Below are 12,235 nucleotides of genomic sequence, written 5' to 3'. Positions count from 1 at the left end.
TCCTTCTGTCCTTCATGGTCCTTTATGCATTCCCCTGCCTCCTCGATGGCCGTTGTGCTGCCACTAACCCTCCCGATTTCCATGCATTGTCTTCTGTGCTGCCACCACTCTTCCCATCTGCCCTGTGTAGCCAGAATGCTGCCCCTTACCCCCATCCCACCTTCCCTCTGTTGTGTGTGTCTGTGCCATGTTAGTCTCACAGTTACCCTCCATGGTGTGTTGTGTTTCCAGTGCCCTCCATGGTCAGCTTTCCGCTCATGCCCTGCCCCTTGCTCTTTGCCCTATGTTTTCCATGTGCAGTCCCCTATCCCCTCCCTCCTGCCTTTTCTGGCCCGTTGTCGTGCCCTTGCCCCCTCCCTCCTGCCCTTCAAGGTAGTTATGCTGTACCTATCCCTCCTGTCGGTCCAGTATGGCCAGCTTGCTGCCCTTGCTTCTTTCCCTTCTACTCTCTCTATGTCCATGTGCATGGTCCTGTCCCCTCCCTATTGCTTTCCATGGTCCGTTGTGCTGTACTCCTGTCCCGCTTGCCCTGTGTGCTGTTTTGTGCTGCTGCAATGCCTGCCCTGTAAGGTCGATTAATGCCCCTACACCATTTCCCTCCTGCCCTCTTATCTGAGTTCATGTCCCTACCCCATTCCACCTGCCCTCTGTAATCCAATGTACCATACTTGCCAACATTTCGAACTTGGTAAAAGGGAGATTTTGAATAACAATCTGTGGAATTAATTTTCCCCATTGACTTACATTGAACAAGAGTAGATTTTAGGGAGGGGACAGATAAAATAAAGCCCTTTTGGGTTTAAAAATTTCAGGAGTCTCCTTTTGGCATGAATGGCTATGCTGCCACTGCCTCTTTTTTCTGCCCTCAGTGATCTGTTATATTGCCACTGCCTCTCTTGCCTGTCCTGCATGGTTGTTTTTTGCCCCTACCTCCATTTCCTCTACCCTTCATGGTACGTTGGGCTGCCACTACCCTTCCCGCCTGCCCAGCTTGGTCAACTTGTTGCCTCTGCACCCTCCTCGCTGCCCTCAATTATCCGAGTCTGTGCCCCTGACCTCTGTCTCCCAACAGTATTCTAATGAACTTGAGTGCTAACTTTCTATATTTATTACAAGTGTTGCACGAAACTGTATCGCCTAGAGTATTTCCCTTAGGAATTTTAAAAAATAAGAGGTTCTTATTCCCATAGAAATTATGGTTTGTGCTCTAAAGATTTTAAATGAGGACATATTTTCTGAGTTCTCAAATAGCGACAAAGCACTTTCAAATTAAAAACAGGTTTGAGTTTCAGCGTCAGCTCAACGTCCTGTCATTCTGGTCAAATCACTTAATTTCCCCATGAGAAAAACCAAAATGAATGTATCCTTGTGTAATGTAACTGATTCTCATGTAAAGCACTCCATTACCTTTGGGTCAAGCCTGTGCTGTAAAAAACTGCAAAAAAACAGACATTAAGGGGCGATTATGACTTTTCGGCGGTGCAATCCACCGCTCCGCCGAAGGTCGCCCACCCGCCAGATTATGATTTACAAGTAGTCTGTCAGGCGGGTGGTTTGTCTGTCCCTTGGCGGTGCCCCTTTTAAAGGCACGGTGCTTTTGAAAAAGGCATCACAATGTGACCGCACTACAAGGTTCCTGCACTGCACGGACTCGAAAGTCCATGCAGTGCAGGAACCTATGTGCATGCACACGGGGGGGGGCACATGGTATGCCCCTCTGTGTGCTTCCACATGCGGTGGAAAGTCTAAATTTGCAAAAAAACAAGTCACTTATTTGGGGCATCTCATTAGTGGGGAAGGAATTTCGCCTAAAAAAGAGTTGGCGGAGGCGATAAAGGAAGCCCCAGCACCTCAGAATAAGGAGGCGTTACGTTAATTTTGGCGATTGCAGAATATTACTCCAAATTCATGAGTAGGTTTGCAGAGCAAAACTATAGCATGAGACCGATGTTGAAGAATCTGTAAACTTGAATGGAATGAAGAGTGTTTAAGATTATTCCAGAGCATAAAAGATGACATTAGCAAGGCTACGCTCACACAAAGCTATGATCCAGTATCGTGCAGCATCATAACTGTGGATGCTAGCAATAAGGGATTGTGTGCAGTATTGATGCAAAAAGATAAGAGAGAAGGAGAATGTGTGATTGGATTTGCTTTGCGCAGTCTTACGCCTATGGAAATAGCCTATTCTGTCATTGAAAGAGTGTAGGAAAGTAGGATCTGCTGCTTATGGTTACCCCTGCTTTTTGTTTGATGTGATGCTTTCTACCTAAACTGTTATGATATGTACTTAGGTACACTCCAGATTGGATACTGGGGTACCCTTGTCAGTCCCTAGTATATGGTACCCATGTACCCAGGGCATAGGTACCCCAGAGGTCTCCCATGGGCTGCAGCATGTATTATGACAATGGACCCCAATTTAAGGCAGCAGTGGTGAAGGTGTTGCTCAGAAGGAATAGGGTCAAACATTTATACCCCAGTTTATCAACCAGCTGGCAAAGGTGCTGTTGTGCGCTTTAATCCGGTGATATAAGGTACTATTCAGATAGCTAGGGGTAATGGTAAGAAATGGGAGACTGAGATAAAGAAGATGTTGTGAGCATATCACCTAACCGCTTCACTTACAGGGTATAGCCCTTTTGTTCTCATGCGGAGTATGGAACCGTACACCAAGGCTAATGTGAATAGTGCAAGGAAAATAAAATTGTCTCCTGAAAAAGTGAAAGAGAAAATTCTAAAAGCACAGTGGGTCTACAAAGATAATTTTGTTGCAAAGAAAGGGGCCAAGGATGAGAAATTGGTGGAAGATGTATAAACACATATATGTGAATCTGTCAGTTAGTCTAAAGAGTCTATCTTGCATAATTTAATTCAATAGATAATATAGAACATTAGATTAAAAAATACAATGAAAATGGAAAATAGGACGAAAGAATAAGCAGATAAGATACATATAATAGAGGTATAATATTACATATTACATTAAGAATTGAAATAAATTAGGAAAAAAACAATAATTTGGTATTGAGAATTTTGTTGAAATTGTGAAGCACCTATGTTAAAAATAATTGAGGTGGATTATAAACATTGGTTGAATTAGCAGATGTATTATGCTTATTCGTTAACATATTAGTCAATAAAACCCACAATAGATCCTGTTTAACTTTGTTATGAATAGAGCAAGTATAACATATATGTACTCTATGGTTTGAACATCTAGCGTTCCACCAAGATATATCAGATAATTTAGAAGTGTCTTTCCGGCAGGCAGTTTATGGTGGAATGCAGTGGCTATTAGTAATCTAATATTTTAACGCTATGACAAAGAGCAGCATTGGATAGAGATAACAATCCTAAGAAAATTAACACAAAAGTGAGAGCCAAAAGGTGTCAGATCGGACTTGCACCTTTTTAGGAGTAACTCATTCCCAATTTTTTTCAAAGAAATAATCAACATCAGGAAGAGTGGATAACTTTAGTACGCTAAATAAATGTTTTGCCTTTCAAGTCCACATAGACCCACTTCTTCATGCAGCTATTCCAGTCCAATGTCTCTTCCTCAGGCAGTCAGCTGTCTGAGGAAGGGCTTCACCTGATCCTTAAAGCCAGCACCCTAAGATTGTAGTCAGAGTTATAAATGTATAGTCTGTGTAAGATCATACTTTGTTTTATTTTTTAAATGCGCCTTTTGTCCTGCTGACATGGTATCCCTCCTGCTATGTGATGAATTTAAATAACTAAAAACGAGCATTGTATTAGCTTCTCCACAAAATAGGGAACAGAAAAGAAACAGATCATTTCCAAATATCTATAAGTGATGTGCTAGATAAAGCTTAGCTTTCTACAGATGTTATAAAACACAATTTGTGAAATAATTTCTTAGGTGTATTAAGACAATCATGTAGCGATTTTATGCGTGCCCGCTGAGGAAGCACGATAAATACTCATTGGTTGTTTTCCTCTTGCTTTGTATTCCTCTTATCCTAGGCAACACAGAGCAGCAGCCAATTGTTCCTCCTGTGTCAGTACTCCCTGGGGTGTGGCATCACCTGCGGCCTAGACTTTCTCCATGAGGGGGCTCCTCATCGCACCTGGAACCTAGTGCTTGCTGTGGGCTTGGCTAGTCTGATCATGTTCTACTCGCGGCGACTGTGCAGGCATACCTGTACCATGTACGAGCTCCACAGCAGTGAGCGTTACTGTGGAGCCTGCATCTCCCTTCTGACCACCTGGCACAGCATCCCCAAGGGCCTCTGCAATGCCCTGAAAATCACCTTCATTGTGGCTGACGTGGCTGCCATCTCGCTCATCAACAAGGACTTCCTCACCACCTCAGAGGCGGTCCGCTTCTGGACCCCGCTCACCATCTGCTATACCCTGCTAGTGATATACATGCAAGGTAAGGACAGGCTTATTCACAGTCATTCAGACCACTCTATAAATGTCAGTATTGTGGCACTGCCTGCAGGTGTACTGGTGCGTTGGTTGCAGTTGTCGCTAATGTACTTCGTAAATGGAGAGGGGGCTTCAGGTAAGATTTTAAAGTGGGAACATTTTGCTTCCTAAATTTAGGGTATAAAAGAAGATTCTCTTTTCCTTATATGAGTATCTTTAAGCATATATAAAAATAAAAATATATTTTCAAAATGTTAACATTTTGGGCCATGTTATGAATGCTTCTTTAAATTCACACAAATTAAAGGATATATTATTCACCTAACAGACCTTCTTTAGATCATGCAGTACAAAGAACAGCAGCCCTTCTTTTGGGACGTCAGTGTTGATGCCACTGATCTGGACATATTCTTAGAGAAGTGCAGGTGGAAGCTTGGGTAGAGTTCTGTGTATCCTTTACTCCCTATTTATTTCCATTGTGATTATTTCTTAATTAAATGAGGAAAAAACAGGCCAGGACAATTCTTGCCAGTGGGTAGACTGAATGTGACTGCAGCTGTCTAGGGTAGTAGAGAGGTAGACAGCAGTGTCTTCTGTGTATGTGACAGGGATGGACATGGAATGCCAATGAAACTTCTGTTTGTTTCCACCAGAGGAGCAGCAGCAGAATCCCAGCGAGCAGATGGTCTACCAGACGGTGTGTGTGCGCATGGGTGGCCTCCTGATCCTCATGTTGACGGTAGGCAGGTGGTCTGACATCCTGCACATCTTCATCTCCCTCGTCGCAGAGCTGTGGTGTGTGATTCGTGCTGGAGTAATGCTGGATATCTGCCGGGAACAGGTAAGTGAAAGAGTGAGGGATATGACTAGAGAGGAGTGCATAACATTGGACAGCTAAGCCATAGGGTGTGATCAACAGTGGACAGAGATTTGTGACTTCAGAACTAAACCAACAAGCCCTTATGTTCCTCCAAGCCACATGTATACTACAGTACTTAAAAAACGTACCCAGGAGATATTGTGGAGGGCACAGCTGTGGTAAGAGTGGCTAGCTGCAGAAAGCAGAATGATCCAAAGCTGAAAGAAGATGCACAGATATGGGCGAGTTTATCTAATCACTCATTTACATTATCCCTGGTATTTGCTATAGTCATTCTCGGTGCATGCATAGTTGACCACATATTTGTCTAAAGTCCTTAAATATGTGGTTTGGATTGTTTGACTTTTGAAAATAGGTAGCATTGTCTTAAGTCGTACAATATCACTGGGATTAATAGGTAACTGAATGGGCGGGACTATGTTGGACCCTAGTCTGGTAACAGCAGATCATTCCTGAAAGAGTCAACTCTGAAAGTTGATCACATCTCCAAATGGAATTATCTCATCATAGGGCCTTTCTTCCATTGGATGTTGAGCAGATACTTCTGCCGCCTACCTTGGAATCACACCTTACTATTTCCTTCCTGTTCCATTTTTTCCAACTATTTAAAAAATTTAAATAATGTAAAACCATTTCCACCGTAAAATTAGACCGACAAGGAAATGTGTGTATGTGTTCTATTTTCACCAACAGTTTGAAGTATGATGTGCTACATGGTGAAAATTCCTGTAATTTACCCAAACAAAAAAGAGCAATATTCTATTTCAAGAAAGAAGGATCTGGATTCTTATCAATTAACAATAATTGTGAATGACTCAAGTGACAGATATAAAAACTAGTCAAAGCTAAACTCATGCCTACGATATGAAATCAGTAACCAGGGGGATTAAGTGAAAGGGATTTCGAAGCAGCAACATAAGGACTTTCTATTGGTACCTCTAAAATTCCTACATAGATCCTATGGCTAATTGACATCCCCTCACTGCAGTGTTTATTGAATGTATTACAACATTAACTCCAAACCTGTAATTAACCCCAAAAATGTTCATTTATATTTCTGGAGTAAAGACACATTATTGAACTTTCACTGTCATCCTTTACCTCATCTATCATTGAATCTAAATCCGCGGTAATGTATGAATTCTATTTCTGTGCAAAAGGAGATTTTAAATTAAGGGGTGATGACAATGTTTGCTGTCATTCAGAGGATGGCTATTTTTGACAGAAACATTTGACACGGATATTATTATAAATATTCACTACTCACTCCATGATAGTATATTTGTGAATGCTACTTTCAAGTGTCCCCATTCTCTAATATCTGCTCATTCATCAGTCCTGCTATCGAACATAGTTGCAGGCGGGCACAATTAATAAAAGATTTTTAGCATAACTGCCAGAAATGTAAATAAGTTCCATTTACATAAGTTCATTTCATGTGGATGTTCTGAAAATCTGTGCCACCTGTAACTACCTATGCATCTATAAACTATTAGGCATCTAGTCGTGAGACTACTAATAAAAGTTGTTAACCATTTTAATGGCTTATCACCAAACATTTGTAATCCTTCTTAAATAGTTTTATGTATAGGCGGTAAGTACAATAAATCTATGTATAGCCAATAGCTATGTAAATATATGATTTATCTTGAACATCAAAAGAAAAATGACTTTGATACTTCATGTCATATAACAGTGTACAACTGCTATTGATCAATGACTCTATAAAATAAATGATATAACCTATCTGCAACTATACTTGCATATACCTTTATGTTCCAGTTCATTACCTCCAACATTGTTGATCCATATTGGGCCCACTTGACCCATCCGTTATGTGCTGGCACGCAAACAATCCAAAATATGATCACATTTAAGCTGCTTCTTCTCCATCAGCCCTCTGTTAACACTGATTTCCAACACTTGAAATCAGCCTTCTGGTGCTTTAGGCTTCACACAACCAAAAGCATTAAAATATATGGAACATCTTCTATCCTTACTCTAATACCCATTCTCTTGCTTTCTTTTTGCCTGATGGATAATGCACTTAAATTATTTATATTTTATATATCTAATATTCATAATATGCTTGTATGGCCAACTGGGCATCTATGAAAAAAACAGGCAAGCTCAAGGTGTGTACGATTAAACTATGAGGTTAGATTGCTCAAGTATTTGTTTCATATTGATTGGTATTCCTTGATTTTATTCTTCAACTTGATATTCTAGAATATGGATCTGGTGTATAGGTTCTGATGAGCTTAAAAGAGATTTAACTCTCATGGTATCTTGTTTTCAGGACTTCTCCCAGAGACAGACTCGAACCCCAGTTAGGAGACCAACTGTTCGGAAAATGCACATAGAAGACAAAGATGACTGAGTCCAAACTCTTGGAGGAAGAATAAGATACTCTTTTTGTAACAATCTCCGATTGGGGTCTTTAATCCTCAGTAAACAGTGACTGGTCATGAGGACAAGCAGCAGAAACAAACATGGAGAAATGTTTTAAGACCTAAGTTTGATTGTCACTCTGGGCACAAGGAAAGGGGCAAGGGGTTTGTGTCTACCTGTGAGGAGGCAATTCCCTAGGCTCAGGGTACCTCTCCCTCCATACTTGCTGGCCCCAGTATTGCAAACAAGACTTTCTCTACAACGTGATCTATTCGATCTACTGCAACAAGAATGTTCGCCTGCATTATAAAGACAATCGCCATAACAGTCAGTTTCTCTCACTGTGCATACACTTTTCTCCCATAGTCACAATATTGGCCATGTGTGAATGCACAACTTCACACCCTCGCAGGTAATTATATATACATTTCTCCTTGCAATAAGTATTGCTTTCTGCTGAATAAGGGTGCTTGGGCAAAGACTCGGTGGTGACACACCATTAGTCATCATATCGCAAGGACGTTTTCTAGTCTATGAGGGTTGTTTTCATATCATAAAAATATGAATTATGTTTATTAATTTAATGATGGCTGTTATTTTATGAGCATCTATAGTTGTTGAAGACTAAAATGTAATGGTCTAGCAACAATGAAGATGCCAGAGGAGGATACTGTTTAAAACAGGTGTGTTATGAAGGTCTTGGGAACACAAAATGACTGCAATAAATGGTAGTATACAACAGTGTCAACGCATTCCTCCAAATGTACAAGGGGCATACTTCACTTGGAAAGTAGGTTGATTAATTTTAATACATAATTTGGATTTTATCATTCCACATATAATGTTTAACAAATTACGTCTCTACTGTTTAGCAAAAATGGTTCCTCTAAACCATTTTTCTTTGAAGGTGACTTTGAAGTGAGATTTCATTCACTGCCATAGAGAGACGAGGAGAGCAAATACCCAGATGATTAAATACATATGTTATTTTTCATATCCCTAAGAGAAAAAGAAAATGAAAAACAACCCGAAATCCTCTGCAAAAACAAAATCAGAAAAATCTTGCCTAGCCAGCACAGACACATTCATATAGAAAGTTCTACCTTCACTAACAATTAGTGGTTTTCTGGTAATATGACAGAAATTAAAGAAGACAACACCAAGAGTTGCAGCACTTTAATGAATGGGCATGTGTGATTCTGTTTCACCACTGGCAATACATAATGTCACTTTGCCTGTTTTCTGCGTCGTAAGCACTGATCTCTCAGGAGGTCCTAGGGTGCTCCATGTCTGTAGTCAGATGTCCAGCCAGGACTGGCTATTTAGCTCAGATCACTTGATGTTTTGGTACTTGTGGTCTTGTGTTTACAGCACCAGAAGCATAGTTAACCCTTTCGCTGCTAGTCCTTCCTCCTATCCCCCGTGCTAAGCCTTTTTTTGGCTATTTGGGGTAGTTTGCGCTTAGACCCTTGTAACTTTTTGTCCACATAAGGTATCCATGCCAAATTTGCGTCCTTTTCTTCCAACATAATGGGGATTTTTAAAGTACCCGGTGTTTGTGGATTCCCATGGGGGGGGGGGCAGAAATTAGCCAAAATACAGCAAATTCAGGTTTTGTTTTTTGAAAAATGAGGAAAAAGTGATTCAGAAGAAAGCATCTGTTTTTTCCCTGCAAATGGTATCAAGAAAGGGTTGGTGGTGCTGCAATTACCATCTTCCTAGCTTTCAGTGACAGACAGACCTTTGTCAGAAAACCAAAATGTTTTACACAGTTTTGGCATTTTACTGGGACATAGCCTATTTGTTGCTACTCTTTGTGCTTCAACCACCTTCCAGTTAGTGGTAGACTTGGGTGTAAAAGCAATATTGGAACCTGGAAAGCTATACATGTTTGAAAAGTAGACAGAATTCTGAATTCAGCAAGGGGTCATTTGTGTAGCTCTTTCAATGATTGTTCTAGAAACTAACAGTTGAAAATAAGAAAAATTGAAAATGAGTGGAAGAAAACTGCCATTACTGCAAAGGTTTTCACCTGTAACTTCTTTTAAGTATGACAGATTTTTGAAAGCAATATACCATTACATCTGCTGGACCATTCTGGTTGTGGAGATATATTGGACTTGTAGGTTAATCAAGAACCCGAGGAATCCAGAGCCAATAACTGAGCTGCGTCTTGCAATGGTTTTTCATTGTGTACCGGGTATATAGCAATTTATTTGGTAAAATATAATGAGTGAAAAATAGGTACCAAGGACACCTATGTATTCCCGAAATGGAAACAATCTGTAGAGTTTAGAAGCAGTAGCTATTTGCACATCTCAGAAATTGTGGGTATCCATACTAGCCTGACACACATTTCTACTGTGAAAACTGACCCTTTTGTAAAGTGCCTAGCTGCAGATTTTGAACCCTAGCTCTGCCGGCACCTAGGGAAACCTAGCAAACCTATACATTTTTGTAAAATAGACACCGAGAGGAATCTAGTATGGGGTGACTTGAGTGGCTCTCACCAGATTCTGCTACCCAGAATCCCTTGCAAACCTCAAACATTGTAAAAATAGTTTTTTTAAAACCTCATATTTCTGTGATGGAAAGTTCTGGAATCTGCGTGGATCCACAAAATTCCACCCACCCCGCATCCTCCAAAGTCTTCCAATAAAAATGGTACCTCACTTGTGTGGGTAGGCCTAATGCCCACGACTGGAAATAGGCCTAACCGCAACCTGGACACACCACATTTTTACAGTAATAACTCACCCTAGCTCTGCCTAGCTGTTGATTTTGAACCCTAGCTCTGCTAGTACCGAGGGAAACCTAGATAACCTATAAAAAATTAAACTAGACACCCAGAGAAATCCATAAGGGTGTGATTTGTGTGGCTTTCACCGGGTTCTGTTACCCAAAATCCGTTGCAAATCAAACTTTGTAAAAAAAAGATATATATATATTTTCCTCACATTTCTGTGATGGAAAGTTCTGGAATCTGCATGGATCCACAAAATACCACCCACCCCGCAATTCCCAAAGTCTCTTGATAAAAATGGTACCTCTCTTATATGGGTAGGCCTAGTGCCCGCGACAGGAAACAGGCCAAAACGCAATGTGGACACACCACATTTTTACAGTGAGAACTGACCCTTTTTTATCAAAGTGCCTAGCTGTGGATTTTGAACCCTAGCTATGCCGGCACCGAGGAAAACCTAGCAAACCTATACATTTTTGAAAGCTAGACACCCAGGGGAATCCAGGAGGGGGTGACTTGTGTGGCTCTTGCCATGTTCTGTTACACTGAATCCCTTGCAAACCTCAAACTTTGTAAAAGAACAAACACATTTTACTCACATTTTTGTGATGGAAAGTTCTGGAATTTTCGTGGATCCACAAGTTTCTACCCACCCAAAATCCCCCCAAAGTCTCCAAATAAAAATGGTACCTCACTTGTGTGGGTAGTCCTAGTGCTTGCGACAGGAAACCAACCACCCAAAACACAACATGTACACACCACATTTTTACAGTTAAAACTGACCCTTTTTTTAAAAGTGCCTAGCCTTGGAATTTGAACCCTAGCTATGCTGGCTCCTATGGAAACCTAGCAAACCTATATATTTTTAAAAACTAGACACCCAGGGAAATCCAGAAGGGGGTGATTTGTGTGGCTCTCACCAAGTTATGTTACCCAGAATCCTTTACAGACCTCACACTTTGTAAAACAAAATATATATATATTTTCTTCACATTTCTGTGATGGAAAGTTCTGGAATCTGCGTGGATCCACAAAATTCCACCCACCCCGCATTCCCCAAAGTCTTCCAATAAAAATGGTACCTCACTTGTGTAGGTAGGCCTTAGTGCCCGCAACTGGAAACATGCCAATACGCAACATGGACACACCACATTTTTACAGTGAAAACTGACTCTTTTTTTTCAAAGTGCCTAGCTGTGGATTTTGAACCCTAGCTCTGCTGGTACCGAGGTAAACCTAGCAAACCTATAAAAAAAAAATCCTAGACACCCAGAGAAATCCATAAGGGGGTGATTTGTGTGGCTCTCACCAGGTTCTGTTACCCAGAACGGTTGCAAACCTCAAACATTTTCCTATCATTTCTGTGATGGAAAGTTCTGGAATCTGCATGGTTGAACAAAATTCCACCCACCCCGCATTTCCCAAAGTCTCTTGATAAAAATGGTACCTCTCTTGTATGGGTAGGCCTAGTGCCTGCAACAGGAAACAGGCCAAAACGCAACGTGGACACACCAAATTTTTACAGTGAGAACTGACCCTTTTTTATAATAGTGCCGAGCTATGGATTGTGAACCCTAGCTATGCCGGCACCTAGGGAAACCTAGCAAACCTATACATTTTTTAAAGCTAGACACCCAGGGGAATCCAGGAGGGGGTGATTTGGGTGGCTCTCACCAGGTTCTGTTACCTAGAATTCCATGCAAACCTCAAACCTTGTACAAAAAAAACCCCACATTTTACTCACATTTTTGTGATGGAAAGTTCTGGAATCTGCGTGGATCCACAGACTTCTACCCACCCCGAATACCCCAAAGTCTCCCAAT

At 41.0% G+C, this 12,235-nt stretch overlaps 1 protein-coding gene across 2 annotated transcripts in view; it reads left to right on the top strand.

Moving 5' to 3' along the window:
- TMEM82 (transmembrane protein 82) overlaps positions 1–8,412 on the top strand; it is an 87,368-nt gene extending 78,956 nt beyond the window's left edge. For both annotated transcript variants that reach the window (XM_085609034.1, XM_085609033.1), the window contains exons 4-6: positions 3,991–4,402; positions 5,052–5,239; positions 7,578–8,412. In XM_085609034.1, coding sequence (XP_085465160.1) covers positions 3,991–4,402; positions 5,052–5,239; positions 7,578–7,658 — 681 coding nt within the window. In that variant the 3' untranslated portion in view covers positions 7,659–8,412. The remainder of the gene's footprint in view (positions 1–3,990; positions 4,403–5,051; positions 5,240–7,577) is intronic.
- The last annotated feature ends 3,823 nt before the right edge of the window (positions 8,413–12,235 follow it).

Source organism: Triturus cristatus, chromosome 1_2 (assembly GCF_964204655.1).
Source record: "Triturus cristatus chromosome 1_2, aTriCri1.1, whole genome shotgun sequence".
Lineage (NCBI taxonomy): Eukaryota > Metazoa > Chordata > Amphibia > Caudata > Salamandridae > Triturus > Triturus cristatus.
The sequence above is the reverse complement of the archived record's forward strand: the minus strand, read 5'-3'. Positions and strand labels throughout refer to the sequence as shown.